Raw genomic sequence first — 19341 nt, 5'->3', positions numbered from 1 at the left:
CTCAACAAACAAAATAAAAAGGCACAAGCTCTTAATCCTGAAGACAAGATTCTGGGCCCATTTGGCCAGTGGCCAAGAGTGTGGATACGGATGAGTCACTTCCCTTTCACTGAGCTCGGCTTACTTAGACTTTCAGCTCCATCTGTTACTCAGCTACTCCACTCTTCTTTGCTTTCTCCTTTCCCACACCTGCTACCATCCTTTCTGCCTCTCTGATGACTTTTCCTCTGTGCTCCTACCGCTTCTTGTCCTACGGGTTCCGCGCTTTCTCGTCCCAGATTTGTCACCAGCTCCTTGGCCGCCCCTTTGGCTTTTTCTCTTTGTTCGCTGATCTCTGGCAATCCTCCCGCAACGTCCGGGCTCCTCCCCAAGATGGGGGATTGGGGGGGTGCTACCCGCAGCCCTGACCGGGGTCCACGTTGTGCGCCCAGGTCCCGGTACCTCGTCGCGTCCCCGCGACTTGCTCTTACCTCGCTGCCTCTCTCCTGACACTCATGACATCCCGCCCGCCCCCCCCCATCTCCGCCTGCAGCGCCGTGCTCCGGGGCTCTGGAGCCTCTGGCGGAGTGTGCTGGTCAAGGTGCCCTGTCCCTCGCTACCCGTTCGCCCCGGAGAACATCGCCAAGGGCCCCTTCCCAGCCCGTGCGCCCCGGCTGCCCGAGGCTGAGGCCGGCTCTAATTTTCCCTTGGCTTGGGATGCCCACCGCGGGCGGGGGCGGCCGCCGCTGAGTCGGGAGCCTGGAGCCACCCACGTGTCCAGGAGCGCGGCGCGGGGCCAGCGCGAACCTCTCCAAGGCCAGCGGCTCCTGGCCGCGGAAGCTCTACTGTTGCAGGCGAAACCCGCACCGGCCGGAGAGCGGCGCGCGGGGCGCGAGCCGCACGTGCGGATCCTCTGCGTCTCGCCGCAGGGTGCGGGTGCCCGCCGAGCTGGCGAGCGAGCCGGCGAGCGCGGGGGCGGGGAGGGGGGCGCGCGGACCGCCGGAAGGCCGACACCTCGGGGCGGCGGGGCGGGAGGCCGGACTGCAGTGCCCCCCCGCTCCGGAGAAAACCCACACGCTCACACGCCCGCGCGCGCACACGCACGTGCACATCGCGGGCAGCGAGAACACGAGCGAGAGCCCTTGAGTGTTGGACGCGTTTTAGCCATGGCCTCTGTCCTCAACGGCAAGATTCACGCGTCCGGGACCTGCCAGGGCTCCAAAGCTGATGTCCGCGCCGCCGCCGACTGGAGAATGGACTGGGATCCCGAGATGCACGTGAAAATGTGCAAAAAGATCGCCCAGCTCACCAAGGTAAGGTGAGGCGCTGCGGGCCGGCGAGCTGCGCGCCCTGGGGGCCCCAGGTTGGGGGAGGGCGGGCGCGCCCTGGGGAGGCTCAGGCCGACTCCGGGCAGAAACTTTGTCCAGGAGGCCAACCGGTCAGGGGAGCGGTCCTACATCTTGGTAACTTGACCTTCTGGAAGCACCATCCTAAAGCAGCTGAGAGAGGATCCTTGCCAAGGAAACTCCTACAGACTGCGCGCTGAGCAGGTGGTCTGTGCTCCCAAGGTGGGAAACCTAGTTGAATCAGTACTGGGGTGTGTGTGTGTGTGTGTGTTTATGCACGCGTGTGTTTTCCTTTACTAGCTCTGCTCAAATGATTGTGTCTGGAATGTTGTGATTTTATTCATCGCTGTACTTTACAGCTGGAGAGGTCATGTGGGCTCTATTTAAACACTTGATTAATTTATTCCTTCATTCAACAAATATTTGAGCCATTTGTTGAGTGCCAGCAGCTTGCCTGGCACTGTAGTAGATCTGGAAGGCAGCCCAGGGGACTTACTATCAAACTGGGTGCAGATGTGTGTAAGAGCATAAATGGAGAAGTGCACGATTCACCCATTAATTATCGGAATACAAAAGACCTTGGGAGGTCAGCCGGCCCATCTCCCTAGTCTTCCCAGGGACGGGATTGAATCTCTCTGGGACCTGATGAAGACCAGCAAGAAAATACCACCCTGCCCTTTGCTTGCCCTCTGCAGCTTCCCTATTAGGAGCTAGAGCTCCTTGTTGTAGATGTCCCTCCTGTGCCTTGTATAGATGGAAGCAACATCCCTCTCTTACAAGGTCCCAGTGTGTATAGCTGTTTGCCCTGGGGTTTCCTTTTGATCTCATAATAAACTCCTGATACCATACTGCTAGTGGAAGGGTCAGGTCCAGATTCTGTCCAGTAGTTTATGAGACATACTCTCTTTCCTATCTTCCTCCCACCTCCCCACATCCATTTTTTTTGTAGGTTCACAGGCATTTTTCTCTCTAGTTGGCCAGAGGAAGATCGGATAGAGACTTGGAATTGGGCACTAGCTGCCTTCTCCCGCCCCTCCCATCAACTTCTTCACATTCTTTGCATGTGAGCCTATCTCCAAACAGTGATATCTTTAGTCAAGGATAGAAAAAAGGGAATGGAGATACCCCCTGAGATCTTGGCATGTGTGGCTGGCCACAAATCTAATCTACATTTATCTAAATGTGACATCAATCCCTACAAAGTATTGACTTCAGGTGCTAGGCACAGTATAAGACATCTCGGTCTTTAAGGGAATCTAAAATGTTTCTGGAGACACAAGCTTTGAAATACGGAAAGAAAACTAAAAGATACTACTGTAGAATCAATTGCTAAATTGAGTATTTCAAACTGTGAGTTCTACAGAAGTAGAAACAAAGGGTAAATTGTGATGGTCAGGAACAGTCACATATTTTGCATCTTTTTATATTGAATCTTCCTGTAAGTTCTATTTTAGTTGTATTTCTGACAGGTGAATTTAATCCCTGTACACTGATGGTGATTACTAATATATTGGGGCTCATTCTTTTATCATGTTTTATGTTTTTCATTTACCATCCTTTTTCATTCTTCCTTTTTCTCCATCCCTGCCTTCTATTGGATTAATAAAATGATCCATAGTCCCTCATTTTCCATTGCTCGTCTGAGGGTGTTAGGCTTTATTTCTGTTCTTCTCAGAATTGTCTCTTATTTTTCAACATACATACTTAACTATAATTTTTTCTAACAAAGTTATTATGTAATTCTGTCTTCCTGCAAAATATTTTTTTAAAGATTTGTTTACTTATTTTAGAGAGAGAGAGAGAGGGAGCAGGGGAGAGTGAAGGGGAAGAGGGAGAGAGAATATCTTAAACAGACTCCTTATGGAGCCTAGGGCTCCATGCAGGACTCAGTGTCACGACCCTGGGATCATGACCTGATCTGAAAACAAGAATTGGACACTCAACCCTTTCAGCCACCCAGGTATTCCATTCCTGCTACAGATTTTTTGTGCACTTTACCCATTTAACAGCCCTATCCTTTCCCATCTTGCCATTGTTGTCTAGGGTAGGGTATTTGAATTTTTTAAATTTAAAAATAATTTTTACAGGGGTGCCTGGGTGGCCCAGCTAGTAAAGCTTCTGCCTTCAGCTCTGGTCATGATCACAGGGTCCTGAGATCAGCGGATAATCTGCTTCTCCCTCTCCCTCTGTTCTCCCCCCCCCCCCCCGCTCATGCTCACTCTTTCTCTCTAATAAATAAATAATATTTTTAAAAATCATTTTTATAATCAAGCATTAATTAAATCCACTGACATTTCATCACTTCTTGCTATTTTTTCTTGAATCCAAAGCCTTCCATTTGGGTTCACTTTTCTTCTAGCTGAAGTTCATTTATCAATAATCTTTCTCTTGAGGTCTGGATAGGGGAAGGACTTCTGTATATTTGAAACTGTCTTTATTTTGCCCTCAGTGTTGGGTGATAATTTATTTGGGTATAAAATTCTAGTGAACAGTTATTTGCCCAGAGTACAGTGATGAAGATACTCCATGGTTTTCTGGCACTGGTTGTTGCGGGTAAAAATTCTACTGCCAGTCTAAGTTTCATTCCTTCATAGTCTGCCTTTCTCTTGATAGAATTTAGAATTTGTGTTTGTTTTATTTTGGTGTTCAGCAGTTTCACCAGAACTTTCTAGATGTTAGTTAGTGTGCTTCCTGTTGATGACTGGTGTGCTCTCTTTAATTCTGGAAAATTATCAGTGCTTTTCTCTTCAAATATTGTTTCTTTGTCATTGCCTACATTCTCTTTTCTGGAATTGCATTAGGTTAATGAGGAAGCCTCTTCATCTATATCCTGAAATGTGATAAAAATCTTTTTTTTTTTTTTTGCCTCTTTGTTGCATCCTGGTGAATTCCTTGATCCAGTCCTTCTATTTGCCAGTCCTCTAAATAATTTGTCCAGCCTAGAGTTTTAAGTTTTAGAACTTCAATAATTATATATTTCATTCCTAAGATTACTATTCTTATTTCCTTTCTGATTTTAATAACTTAATTTTTACAGTTTTATTGAAGTATAATTTACACCTTATAAAATTCATTTATTTAAGTGTATGATTCAACATTTTTCAGTAAATGTACAGAGTTGTTACAGTATAACTACAATCCAGTTTTAGGACATTTTTACTATTCCAAAGAAACCTGTCAATTCATAGTCAGTTCCCATTCCTACACCAACACCAGGCAACCATTAATCTACTTTCTTTCTCTATAAATCTGTCTTTCCCAGACATTTCATCTCAATGAAATGTTACAATATATGGATATTTCCATCTGGTGCTTTTCACTTAGTTGCGAAATCTCATCCATGTTGTAGCATATGTCAGGCATTCATTCCTTTTGATTGCTCAGTAGTATCCCATTGCATGGATGTGCACCTTCTGTGGCAGACTTTTGGGTCGTTTCCACTTTGGGGCTATTATAAACAATGCTGCTACGAACATGACATTCCTTTTTTTTTTTTTTTTTCGAACATGACATTCCTATGCAAGTCTTTGTATGGACACACATTTTCATTGCACTTGGGTAGATAACTAGGAATAGAATTTTGGATTACATCTTATTTTTTTAAAGATTTTATTTCTTTATTTGAGAGAGAAAGAGCATGAGCCAGGGAGAGGGGCAGAGAGAGAGAGGGAGAAGCAGACTCCCCACTAAGCAGGGAGCTGATATGGGGCTGGATCCCTAGACTCTGAGATCATACCTAAGCCAAAATCAGACACTTACCCAACTGAGCCACCCAAGTGTCCCTGAATTGTCTATTTATGTTTAACTCCCGAGGAAACTGCCGAACTATTTTCTAAAGTGACAATATCATCTTATATTGTTCAGCCTACTTTTCTGGGAAAACCCAATCCAACCCCATGTGCCCAGTTCTTGAGTGACAATGAAGTACACTTCTTTGCTTACTTGATTCACTCACTTCCCTTCATTTTCCTCTTGATGCTTCCTCTCCTGAGATGTCTTCATCTCTAAAAGTTGAGTCCTACTTATCTATTAAGTCTCACTTCCCCCCAAGAAAAGCCCTTGAAAAACCTTGCTTTTGAAATTAACCATGTATTCATTAATTATACATTGTGCATTCATTATTTTTTCTTATATCTGTTTTTTTCCCAGAAGTTTATACAATGCCTGGCACATGGTAGACTCTTAGTAAGCTTGTTAAATTTAATTAAAATTTCCTCCTACAGATTTGGTTAACATTTCTTTCATGGTATTTGTCCATCTGATATCATAGTTGATTTGTATATAGTATGTCCCTTAAAATCATAAACTCTACTTTATTCACAATACTTTGCACTTGGTAGACAATATGAATTAAGGTAGTAAATATTCACTTACATAGTGATTCAGAGTCCAGGGTGCACATTAAAATCACCTGGGAAGCTTTTAAAAATACACCAGTGAGATGACAGCTAGAATGCAATGCCTGATACTAGACTGGAGTCTCTACTGGAGGGGGAAAAATGCTGCAGCGAGACAGTCAAGTTTACTGATAAACTGGAATGTGATGATAGAGAAATTAAAAGCATTTATGTCAATGTTGAATTTTCTAGAGTTGAAAATATGCTATGTAACTATGCACCAATATATCCTTATTTTGAGGTAATGCACTTTGAAATAGGTCTTACTTTTTTTAAAAAAAGATTTATTTATTTGGCAGAGAGAGTGAGAGAGAGAGAAAAAACATGCATGTGCAGGGATGGGGGTTGAGCAGAAGGAGAGGGAGAGAAAATCTCAAGCGGACTCCTCCCTGAGCATGGAGCCGAACACATGAGGCTCCATCTTATGACCTGAGATCATAACCTGAGCCAATATCAAGAGTTAGACACTTAACTGACTGCACCACTCAGGCACCCCCAAACTGGTCTTCTTTTAAGAACATAAAAATGATGTCTTACTCACAAGCATTTTATTTTGTAAATTAAATATAGAAAGAGCAAATGATAAAACAAATGGGACAAATGTTAAGCACCTGTGAATCTCGGTAAAGGGTATATGGGGATGTTCTTTGTACTATTCTTTTTCTGGCAATTTTTTCCTAAGCTTGAAATCATTTCCAAATAAAAAATTAAAAACAAACACAAAGCATACAAGACCCCATGCCCCATCTATGAAGGAGAAGAGAGGTGACAGTCATTGATGTTTTCTCAGAGCCCCTCAAGAGCTCTTGATTTTTACCCAAGGTCAAGAACCACTGTTTCAGAGCAATTGAAAGTTTAAACAGTACAGTGGGCGCAGAGGAATTATTTGGGCAATAGGAGGTTCCTAATCCATTCCCCACCCCAGCCTTTGGGAAGCTTTTGGTCTTGAAAGCATCAGGCAGGTTTGCCCAGCCCAGACCCTGGGTTCATCAGACCAACCCTGCTTTTGCCCTGTTCTAGCAATCTCCAACTGATTCTTTCTTTGGCAGGGCTCTCCACATCCTCATACCCGAAAGGCTTGGCATCCTTCATATCCAGATATTCCTTAGTTCCAACTTTGAAGGAGGGATGGAGTACCTTGCTGCAAATATAAGCTTTATACTAGAACAAGAAAATGAATAGGAAAGTGTGTGTTCCCTCTCCGTGAGCCATCTCTCGGATGAAGATTGACTCTCAGGAAATGAGACCACAACCTTGTACTGACCATTACCATGTACTCATAGCACTGCCTCTCATCTCCCAATCACAGAAGAGTGCCCAGGAGGCAATGAGAAGTCCTGTTAGGTGCCAGAAGCTACCAAGCTAGAAGTGTAAATAGTAGAGCCCTCTTGATCACCCTTCTAAAAGGATGTGTGCCAATCTCCTAGATTGCAGACCCTGCAATCAAAGGCCTGCAGTTGCCACACGTTAGTAAGACCTTATGATTTTTTAGTGTTTGTAATATTTTCTTTTTGAGCTTCAAAGGTTTATATTAGTTCCTCACCCCTATTTATTTATTTATTTATTTATTATTTATTTTAGTTGACACACAATGTTAAATTAGTATCATTTGTACAACATAGTGATTCAGCAGTTCTATGCCTTGCACAAATGCTCAAAACAGTAATCACTGCATGATACATTATTCCAAGACTACATTCCCTAGGCTATACTTTTCATACCCTTGCCTTATCTATTTTATTTTAAGATGTATTTATTTCAGAGAGAGAATGAGAGAGAGGGTGCATGTGGGTGGGGGAGAGGGAGCGGAACAGAGGAAGAGACTCCCTGCTGAGCCTGTCGTGAGACTCAATCTCAGGACCCTGAGATTACAACCAGAGCAGAAACCAAGAGTCGGACACTTAACCTACTGTACCAAATGCACCCCTTGACTTATCTACTTTATAACTGGAAGTTTGTACCTCTTAATCTCCATTTCCCCAATTCTCTTCTCCTCTAGCAACTACCAATTTGTTCTCTGTATTTATGAGTCTTTCTGTATTGTTTGTTCACTTGTTTTGTTTTTTAGGTTCTACATATGGGTGAAATCATATGATATTTGTCTTCTTCTGTCTTATTTCACTTAACATGGTACCCTCTAGATCCATCTGGGTTGTAGCAAGTGGCAAGATTTCATTCTTTTTTATAGCATTCATGTTTTTGCAAAGCCTTTGACATACTTATTCATCCTCTGTGTGCACAGCAGTCCTGCATGGCAAGGAGGGAAGCACCATCCCTAATAGGGAGAGGAAAAATCTGAGACCCAGAAGAGGGCTAGCATTCTTGCCTGATGTCACATTAGTATGTATTGACAGAACCCAGGACATCCAGAACCTAGTGTTGGGTGTGTAGAGGGGAGGGAGGAGGATGAAACTTCTTTCCTGGTCATCCTTATGTTTCCATAACCTCTCTAAATCATTTTTACTACTTTTTTTCATGGAAGGGGCAATGTGTATCCAATTAGTGAGGCTAAGAGCAGGAATAGAGCAGAGCTCTTTCCTCATCCTCCCTTTTCCCTCATGGAGTGATCTTCTCATAGAAGCACACATTCTACTCTATCTTCCATGCCACAATTTTACATCATCTCCCCCTGGTCCAACATCTACTAGGGCACATTAACAGAGACAATGATACTGATGTATGGGGGAGATCGTGGATGTCTGTAGGGATAGAGTGGATGATATTGTTATGAAAAATAGGTCATGAGTATAAAATCAGAAAGATTAAGGAAAAACAGTTATAATTTATTTTTCAGATTTTTAATTTATTCATTCAAGAGTGAGCAAGTGAGAGCAGGAGCAGCAGTGAGGGCCAGAGGGAGAAGAAGCAGCAAGACTCCCTGCCAATCAGGGAGGCCAACATGGGGTTCAATTCTAGGACCCTGGGATCATGACCTGAGCTGAAGGCAGATGCTTAACTGAGCCCTCCCAGGTGCTCCCGAACAATTATAATTTTGACTCAAAGCTATCTTTTTTTATTTGATTTAACTTAATTTGATTTAAACTTGATTTATTTCTAGAGGAATACTTCTTACTCTTATTTATACTAATAAATTTAAATGAAAATAAACATGAAGACATCTGTAGAGCTAATGAATAATTTTGAGGTTTACCTTGGATTGTTCTTCCTTCTGATCCTACTTATATGGCTGGTATCAGCTAAAATACCATCTCTTTAGAGAGAGGCCCTTTCTGATCTTCCAAAGGGGCCAACTTTCCTCATCTTTAATTGGAAAAAATAAGTCTTTCTTCCTTGGTGATTTGACAGCGGAGGTTTCACTTACATAACATGGAGCATCTCACCCAGGGTTGGTTGTGTTGTGAACATGATAGGTACTGGTTTCCCTTCCCTTTCTGAACTGGAAGACCTACAGAAGGATAGGACTCTTGCTCAGTCGTCAAAACCAGCAGTGGGAACAAAGCCACCCCTTCTCTGGGACGGGGAGGCAGTGTCCTAAAGCAGTGGGAGTGATTCCTGTTAGCGCAGAAGTCCTCAGCAACAGGCTGCCACCTGAGCCCTGTGTTTTCATGGCTTAAAGGTGTGGACGTTTTCTTGCACCCACTGACTGTAGCTTCTCTGAAAATACTCTCCTGCTTGTGGGAGCTTGTTTGGGGACAGATGTTTAAACAGTTCCATACCAGTTTGCTCTAGGATTCTAGATTGGAAAACCGCAGCTCTGTTTTAACAAGTTCTTCCTGTTGGAATCTTTCCATTTAGTGACTCGATTCATGGTGTAAAGATGGCTATCTCACAAAAATCTTTTTTTGCCATAAAACACTATGAGAGACACCTCGAGTTGGGTGCCTTTGAACTCATGAAGATGCCTCCACTTTTGCATGACCAATTTGATGTCTGCATCAATCCTTTCTCCACATGGCAGCCACAGCGGCCTTAAAACTGAATCACACCCTCAACACACTGTTGGTGGGAATGTACAACATCGCTGCTGCCTTGCAAAACAGTCTGGCAGTTCCTCCGTTAAACAGAGCTATCATATGAACCAGCAATTCCAGAGTACCCAAGAGAAATTAAAACATACACCCACACAAAAACTCGTATACATTTTCAGAGCAGCATAATGCAGAGTAGCCACAAAATGGAAATAAGCCAAATGTCCATCGACTGAAGAACGGATAAAAAAAAAATATGGCACAAAGTACAAAGTCAGGGTGGGAGGGTAGGTACTGGCTAAGGGATGTGGGGTTTCTTTTTGGAGGTAAAGAAAGTATCCTAAGTCAGTTGTAGTGATCGTTACATGACTGTGAATGTACTTAAACCCACTGACTTGTACTTTAACTGGGCAGATCCTATGATGTATGAGTCGTATCTCAATAAAGCCGTTAAATTAAAACAAACAGACAAAATAAAACCAAACAAACTCAATCCCATCTTCCTCCTGTTTAGATCCAGTTCTGAAGCAAGTCCTATAAACAAATAAGGAAGCAGCCCCGCTCTGTTCCCCATCTCCATTTCCCCCTCTGCCCCAACCCTTGCCAGGTGGCCTCCTGAGAGGCCTGTTGTTCACCCTTGCCCCCTCACACAGTGGCAAGAATGAGATTTTAAAATATAAACCAGAACGTTCTTCTGTTTATTTTTTTTTTAAGATTTTATTTATTTATTCATGAGAGACAGAGAGAGAGAGAGAGAGAGAGGCAGAGACACAGGCAGAGGGAGAAGCAGGCTCCATGCAGGGAGCCCAACATGGGACTCGATCCCGAGTTCCCAGGATCACGCCCTGGGCTGCAGGCGGCGCTAAACCTCTGGGCCACCGGGGCTGCCCTGTTCTGTTTAAAACCCACCAGTGGTTGGGATCCCTGGGTGGCACAGCGGTTTGGCGCCTGCCTTTGGCCCAGGGCGCGATCCTGGAGACCCGGGATCGAATCCCACGTCAGGCTCCCGGTGCATGGAGCCTGCTTCTCCCTCTGCCTGTGTCTCTGCCTCTCTCTCTCTCACTGTGTGCCTATCATAAATAAATAAAAATAAATTAAAAAAAAATAAAAAAAAAAAATAAAACCCACCAGTGGGGCAGCCCCGGTGGCCCAGCGGTTTAGCGCCGCCTGCAGCCCGGGGTGTGATCCTGGAGACTCGTCGAGTCCCACATCTGGTTCCCTGCATGGAGCCTGCTTCTCCCTCTGCCTGTGTCTCTGCCTCTCTTTGTGTCTCTATGAATAAATAAAATCTTAAAAAAAAAAAACCCGCCAGCGGCTTCCCGACCCATCTCTGAAGTCCTCTCAGCTCTATCTGCCATCATCACTTTACCCACTCACTGTTTATTGCTTTCTGTTCTCCCCAGAGGAAGTTCCTTGAGGGCAGGAATTTCTGTCTCCTGCCTGGAACAGTGCCTGGTTAGTGACCGGTGCCCACAGGTGTCCGTTGATGGGCTAAAGGCACAAAACTCTTCCTGGACCCCTCTTTGCTCCTAGGATCAAATATCCAATTTTAACCACCACCTACATATGTCTTATGGGAAAGCGGGGAAGCTTTTCCCAAGGCGAGAATTCAAGAGGTGCTAATCTCGAATTTTCTGAGTGATGTAGAGAACTGGTCACATCTGACAAATAAGCGGACCTCCTCAACTCCCTCCCAGGCCTGCATCTGATTCAGTTCCTCTGAGCCCCTGACCACAGACACAGGATCTGATCAATCTTGGTGCCTCCATTGGCCAGACTTAAATTCCCTCAGAACACCAGAATTATAAGTGAAATAAAACAGCAATGACCAATCATATACCATTTTAGAAAACACACCCATTTTAGAGAAGTCAAAATGACAAGCAAAAACAAAAGATTTTAAAGCATCTTCAAACCTGTAATAACTACAGTGATATAATAACATAATATTCTTGTATGTCCTACTATACAATTCCCCATGCAAATATGGACATATAATTTCTAAAAATAGAGTTACATCATACATAACTATTGTGTTACCTTGGATTTTTTACCCTTGAGCTCTCCAACATTTCATGGTTGTGTTAGTATTCCATTGCATAAATATTGTATAACTTCTTTTATCTGGGAAACGTTTACTGAGCACCTGTTATGTGCCGGGTAAAATCCCTTATCTCATGGCACTTACAGGCAAGATAAATAGAATGTGAACAAAGTCAATAGAAACCCTTTTGCTCAATATCATTTGAGCATTTTGAATAATTGAAAAATGAAAACCATGAGGGAAAAAAATCTAACACATCTGTAATATTATGTAAAAAAAAAAAACTTTAGACAGGGATCAACAAGCTATGCCCATAGGCCAAATAAGCCCACTGCCCATTTTAGTATGGTTTGTGAATCAAGAAGAGTTCTTACCTTTTTAAATGTAAGAAAAAAATTAAAAATAGGAACAAAATTTTGTGACTTGTGAAAATTATATGCAATTCAAATGCAGTGTCTAAAATAAAGTTTTATCGAAACACAGCTATGCACATTCATTTATGGATTATCTAGGGTAGCTTCCATTTGGCACAAAAACGATGGCAGATTTGAATAGTTGGGACAGAGCCTGACTAAAGCCTAAAATAATTACTATGTGGACCTGTCCAGAAAAAGTTTGAGGACCCCAATTTAAAACATATGTAAACACTCATTCACTAATCTTTTCCTGTGAGGCTCAGTTTTAATTCTTTGGGATGGCCTGCTGATTGGCATTACACCTTTGTGTTACACAAACTACCCCATAGTTAGAGTGACCTTCTAATTTATCACCCAAATTGGACACTTCTGAGAATGAAAGGGGGCACGAGACCAGGTAGCCAATGAAACAACAGGAACTGTCCTGGACGGTCCTGTATATGAGGTCACCCTACCCATAATGCACCTGTCCTATTTCCCACAATGCACCTGTCCTGTTTCCCACGATGTACCTGTTCTATTTCCCACAGCACATCTGTACTTTTTCTTATTTGGGTGTCTTAATGTGAAGATAATCTAAAACTTTTTACTTCTCTGTCTCTGTCATACCTAATTTGGTAATACCTTTTTTTTCCCCCTTAGCAGCTTTTCTTTACTGAATCTGTCCAAAGCATTCAACCTAGTTTTCATAGGAACAGCTTCCTTTTTCCATTCAGATATAACTGATGTAGTATGATGTTAGATTATATCAGCAGCAAATACAACTGGCATAAACAAGTGACAATGTCAGTAGAATTGTGGTTTTCCAGAGAAAGGATGAAGAGTTTTAACTTATCCACAAGTTTGTTGAATGGGGACTGGTTAAGTCAGCTTCTACTGTTTATATATAGAAACTGAATTACAGTATTGCTATGCTAAAAAAACAAAAAACAAACAAACAAACAAAAAACAATATTGCTATGCTACCAAGGAAGAAGTATGGAAACATCAAACAGCCTGAGGGCTCAAGGAAGTTTCCCTGAGATAGGCAGGGACTATTATTGGTAGACATTTTAGTTGATTCCAGTTTTTCATTATTGTAATTAGTATTGTGATGGTCATTTTTTTTAAGAGAGGGAGAGGGGGCAGGGTAGGGGCAGAGGGACAGGAGAGAATCTTTTTTGTTTGTTTTTTTAATTTTAGGGAGACAGAACGAGCAGAAGGAGAAGGACAAGCAGATTCCATGCTGAGTGGGGAGCCCAGTGCGGGGCTCAATCTCATGACCCTGAGATCAGGACCTGAGCTGAAATCAAGAGTCCCACACTCAATGGACTGAGCCACCCAGGTACCCTAGAGAGAGAGAATCTTAAGCAGGCTCCACTCCCAATGTGGAGCCTCTTGTGGTGCTCAATATTACAACCCTGAGATACCATCTGAGCCAAAATCAAGAGTTGGACACTTGACCAACTGAGCCACCCAAGTGTGCCTATCATGGACATTCTTGAGACCTGATCACTGCACAGTTGCTTAATTATTTTCCTCAGTTAAATTTCTATGAGCAAAACTAACCTTTGCTACAGGTAGACTCTATGAAGAAATATCAGGAAGATTGGAAGGGAGAGCTGGAGAGAGGAGTATTTAGTAATTAGTTGAAAGCAGTATCATAGACAAGGTGTTCACCTTACTTGTTAATTACAAAGCTTGCTTTTTTAAAAAAGATTTATTTATTTTAAGAGAGAGAGAGAGAGAGCACATGCATCATGGAGGGGGAGGGGAAGAAGGAGAAGAAGAGAGAGAATCTCAAGCAGGCTCCCCCAAGTGCAGAGCTTGATATGGGGTTTGATCTCATCACCCTGAGATCATGACTTGAGTGGAAGTCAAGAGTCAGACACTTCACTGACTGAGCCACCTAGGAGCCCCCGAAGCTTGCCGATTTTAAAGGCAATTATTACAGTGCTCTTCCTCTATAATCCAAATACTGGAACAGTTCCATGGGAACAACACTCGTAGTTGCAGAGACAATGGTGTACAGTAGTTCCCCCTTCTCCGTGGTTTCAGCTACCTGGAGTCAACTATGGTCCAGACGCAGATAATCTTCCTCATGTATTGTAATATATTTGTCACAGTGAAGGCATTTTATCAGCTCACATCATCACAAGAAGAAGGGTGAGTAATATATTTTGAGAGAGAGACCACATTCATTTAACTTTCATCACTGTATAGCATTAAAATTGTTCTATTTCATTAGTCATTCTTGTTGTTAATCTCTTACTATGACTAATTTATAAATTAAACCATATCATAGGTATATATGTAGGGGAAAAATATGGACTACGTATATGTAGGGTTGGTACTTTCTGGGGGTCTTGGAATGTATCCCCTGCAGGTAAGGGTGGGGAGGAGCAGTACTGTGATTACTTTCAAACTACACTGACATAATCAGAAGTGTAGATTATCAGTTCACATTCTGACTGCTTAATATACCTTAGTAATGAAGTTACTCACTATATTCTAATCCTCCAGAGTAAGAGGACACAGCTGGAAAATGCTCCTAGATTGCTCAAGGCATCAGAGAAACAAGCAGGTTTCTCAGAGCTCAGGGGTCCAGTAGAATCAGTGGCACACCAGTGGTTCTCCGTTTCTTGTCCCTAGTCTCCTGAGAGAGCTTTTCTCTTAACTATGGAACCATCAGAACAGGAAGCAGGGAGCTACTGTGAATCATTGATGTCATCATCAGAAATAGTATTCTTCTCAGTCTTTTGAAGCAAAATGGTGGTAAAATCTTCCTGAAAAGCAATGCCCCTGCCTACTCAACCCTGAACAGCTACCATAATAACTTTGACCCTTGAACTTCAGGCTCTCATCTGACTAAAAAGCAGGCCCAAGGGACTGTTCACTCTTTTACTGCTTCGTGCTAATTGTGCTAACTGGCAGATGCTGTCTTCTCTTGTTGGTAGTTGTGGTAGACACAAAAAAATGGTCCCCCAGTAGATATCAAATCCCTGGAAGCTGTGAATCCTACCTCATTAGGAAAAAGGGTCTTTTCAGGTTAGGTTAAGCATTTTGAGATTAGATAGACTTCCATTATCTGCATGGGCTACAAATCCAATGACAAGTGTCCGTAGAAGAGAACAGTGGAGGGAGATTTGAGACAGAAGAGAAGACATAGAAGAGGTAAAGGCCATATGAAGACAGAGATTGGAGCAGTATTGCCACAGCTGAGGAAAATCTGGAGCTGGAAGGGGCCAAGGATGGATGATTCTCTCCTTGAGCTTCAGGAGGGAGTGAGGCCTGCAGGGATCTTGACTTTGAACTTCTGACCTCCAGGACTGTGAAAGAATAAAGTTCTGTTGTTGCTGTTGTTGTTTAAAGATGTATTTATTTGAGAGAGAGAGAGCGAGAGAGAGAGAGAGAGAGAGAGAGAGAGAAGGGGGAGGAATAGTGGGAGAGAATCTCAAGCAGACTCTGTCCTTGAGCAAGGAGCCCAGAAACTGGGTTTGATCCCACAACCCGTGAGATCACAACCTGAGCGGAAACCAAGAGTTGGAGGCTTAACCGGCTGAGCCACCCAAGTGCCCCATAAAGTTCTGTTGTGTTAAACAAGTCTCTGGTGACTTGTTATGGCAGCCACAGGAAACAAATACACTGGCTTTTTACAGACCTCTTCACCATTACAGAAGGCTACTTCCACACCTGCTGGGCTTCTCTCCTCTGGTAACTGTCAGTGTTTTTTAACAAAACTTCGCACCAGCAAATGAAAGCTGTTGAGTGGAGGTCAGGCAACTACGCATTTTTAAAATTCCACTGGTGGCTGTGACTTCAGCCTGACCCTGAAACCATGGCTTCTGGCCTAGGTAATAGGTCCTGGTCCATTGCCAGGCCTGGGCTTGCCCTGTCTGGTAGCAGAGGGATTGAGTGCCTGTCTTATTTCCTGCACTCTTTAGGCTTATGCTCCTCATATGTTAGTATTAAATACAAGTGGCTAGGGATGCCTGGGTGGCTCAGTGGTCGAGTGTCTGCCTTTGGCTCAGGTGTGATGCTGGGGTCCCGGGGTCAAGTCCTGCGTCAGGCTCCTCTTGGGAGCCTGCCTCTCCCTCTGCCTATGTCTCTGCCTCTCTCTCTGTGTCTCTCATGAATAAATAAATAAAATCTTAAAAATACATACGTACATACAAGTGGCTAGGCCTACCTGTGGCATTGTAGTCAGTCAGTCCACAGTGAGGCCTGATAATATGCATTTTATTTTTATGTTAATTTAAAAAATTTTTAATTTAAATTCAATTCAGTTAACATACAGTGTATTATTAGTTTCAGGGGTAGAATTCAGTGATTCATCAGTTGCATACAACACCCAGGGCTCATCACTTCAAGTGCCCTCCTTAATATCCATCACCCAGTTACCCCATCCCCCCATCTACCTCCCCTCCAGCAGCCCTCAGTTTGTTTCCCAAAGTTAAGAGTCTCTTATCATTTGCCTCCCTCTCTGTTTTTGTCTTATTTTATTTTCCCCCTTCCCCTATGTTCATCTGTTTTATTTCTTAAATTCCACATATGAATGAACTCATGGTATTTGTTTTTCTCTAACTTATTTCACTTAGCATAATACCCTCTAGTTCTATCCAGGTTGTTGCAAATGGCAAGATTTCATTCTTTTTTGATGGCTGAATAATGTTACATTGTATATATATATATATATATATATATATATATATATACACATGTATATATACCACATCTTCTTTAGCCATTCTTCTGCCGATGGACACATCTGGGCTCTTTCCATAGTTTGGCTATCGTGGATATTGCTGCTATAAACATTGGGGTCCATGTGCCCTTTCAGATCACTACATTTGTATCCTTTGGGTAAATGCCTACCAGTGCAATTACTGGGTCATAGTGTAGCTCTATTTTCAACTTTTTGAGGAACCCCCATACTGTTTTCCAGAGTGGTTGCCAGTTTGCATTCCCACCAACAATGTAAGAGAGTTCCCCTTTCTCCACATCCTCACCAACATCTGTTGTTTCCTGAGTTATTCATTTTAGCCATTCTGATAGTTGTGAGGTGGTATCTCATTTTAAATCAGTTCAGGTGATGCTTAAGCTGAGCAAGTGTTCAAGATAACTGAGACTTCCCTATTTTGTCTTCCTCATTTTGGAACTTCCAGCACCTTCTAGAATAGTGCCCAGCTCTCCATAAAATTCAGTAATGAGTTGGATTACTTTGAACCATTAAACCCTTGAGGACCAGGACCTCATCTTATACATTTTTTATATGTGTTTAGCACCTTGTGGAGGTGCTAAACACAGAGAGTGCCAGCAGGAGATGTATTAAAGGGTGTGTGTGCCAATAAATCTTCCCATGTGTAAGAGGTGCCAGCACATCACAGTAAGTGCCAAGGGGTGCCAAAGTGGCAGAGCACCCCTCTCCACTAAGAGAGGTATTACATTGTGGGGGACCATCATCGAAAAAACATGACCACCAACTGACCTGTGAGCTGGACCCAGGCACTTGAAGACTCCTTACCTCCTCTCCTATCCTCGGAATGTGAGCTCCACTTGCCTTTCCTGCTCCCAGAGGCTGCTCCAAGGACATAGTCTTGAGATGGTGATGTCATACTGAAAACACTGACATGATATAAATGACTGCACCCTGTTAGGGCTTTTGTAAACCTTTAAGATTTTGGAGGGCAAGTGTGGGGATCCATTTGTATCGCTGCCACCCAAGACAAGCCTCATAGGAAGGTTCCCTTTGCTATTATTAAAACTGCCACCTACCAGGCTGGAGTGGCCTGCCTCTTTCTTCTGTCCTCCTCTGGGTGTGCTCAGGCTCTTAAACGGGCATTGACCTATTTTGAAGGTTTTGAAGGAGTCACAGATATTAATCCGCCTAGCTTACCCATGTCTCAGTCTCATTTTGCACTCTGCTGATTTTATGATGAGGATGACAAGCATTTGGGTTGACATCAGAATTAGGGGACTACAGATAGGATGTTGAGGGGTCAGTAATATGGGGGTGGGTAAGGTTGATACCTTGACATTTTGAAGACATAATTTGTCTAGATCATAGTTTTAGTTAGGCCAAACCAGTGAGAAAGAACTTGTTTTCTGGGTTTTTTTTAAAAATATTTTATTTATTTATGAGAGACACAGAAAGGCAGAGACACAGGCAGAGGGAGAAGCAGGCTTCCTGAGGGGAGCCTGATGTGGGACTTGATCCCAGGACCCTGGGATCACGACTGGAACCAAAGGCAGCTGCTCATCCACTGCACCACCCAGGTGCCCCTGTTTTCTGAGTTTTTGTTCGTCATCTTGCCAGGGTAACCTGCCCTTGAGAAGTGTGCCCCCGAAGCATCTGCTTTTCCTTGCACTTGCAAGCTCATTAATGGCATTTTCCCAGAGACCCAGAAATAGCAAATTCCATTAAAAGGCTTATCATTAAACACAATACAACTCTTTATGTGGGAGAAGGATGGCCTCTGAATAAGAGTCCATTAGGGCTGTGGGCTGGAAAAAATGGGTCAGCTTCCTTTTAAAGGAGAAATTAATACAGCAGGCAAGAGCCAGCAATACTGTCGACATTCATCTTGCAAAGCTTTTCCTCTTCCTGCTGCCAAAGTATGCCTGTCCAGACTTGCTATTCCTGTCCTCAGCCTCCTGGAGCAGGGCCCATTCGTCCTAAGGAAGCCTATCAAATTATCTGGTGACAGCCTAAATAAATATGAGTGGGGAGATTTGAACTGAGTATAGGGTGTGTGTGGTGTGTGTGTGTGTGTATGAGCAAATGTAATCTAAACCAGGCCTCAGGAAAGCAAAAGCTAAACAGCAGCTCTCTCCCCTTTGGTGGGTCCTAATGTCAGTTCCATGAAAAGTGATTCATAGCCATGTACATCAGATGCTCTCCCCAAAGAAAAACTGATATAGAGAAGCTTGTTCCATTATAACAGGTGAGTGCTCAAAAGAGCTGTGTGGTGTGCAGGCTCCTCATTGTGACTTAAGCTGAGACACAGGGCCTGGTGGGACCTTGATAGCTGAAATTGACAGGTCAAGAACTATCCCTGAACAATGGGAGTGAATATCCCATTGAGACTCCAGGGATGCAGTGTCTGAAAACCATAGACAACACAAGAATGAGTCAGGCACATGTCTGCAGTGGGAGAGCTCTTCAGCTCTGGCGCAGGGCGGTGGGGGGAGGGGAGGTTCTAGAAGGTGGGTGATTCAGAATTCAGAGAAGCTGGCTGTTAGAAGTAGGTG

The 19341-nt window shown here is 43.4% G+C and overlaps 1 protein-coding gene across 3 annotated transcripts in view; it reads left to right on the top strand.

The window, feature by feature from the left end:
- Positions 1 to 563: 563 nt before the first annotated feature.
- The window catches only part of FAM184B (family with sequence similarity 184 member B), a 134696-nt gene continuing 115918 nt past the window's right edge, over positions 564 to 19341 (top strand). For 2 of the 3 annotated variants that reach the window (XM_055326484.1, XM_055326483.1), the window contains exon 1: positions 564 to 1292. In XM_055326484.1, the coding sequence (XP_055182459.1) occupies positions 1146 to 1292 (147 nt within the window). In that variant the 5' untranslated portion in view covers positions 564 to 1145. Of the gene's footprint in view, positions 1293 to 13268; positions 13436 to 19341 lie in introns of those variants that run through there. The other variant, XM_055326485.1, reaches the window with a different exon arrangement.

The sequence above is a fragment of the Nyctereutes procyonoides genome, unplaced genomic scaffold (assembly GCF_905146905.1).
Source record: "Nyctereutes procyonoides isolate TBG_1078 unplaced genomic scaffold, NYPRO_anot_genome, whole genome shotgun sequence".
Taxonomy (NCBI): Eukaryota; Metazoa; Chordata; class Mammalia; order Carnivora; family Canidae; genus Nyctereutes; species Nyctereutes procyonoides.
This window is presented reverse-complemented; position numbering and strand designations above follow the sequence as displayed.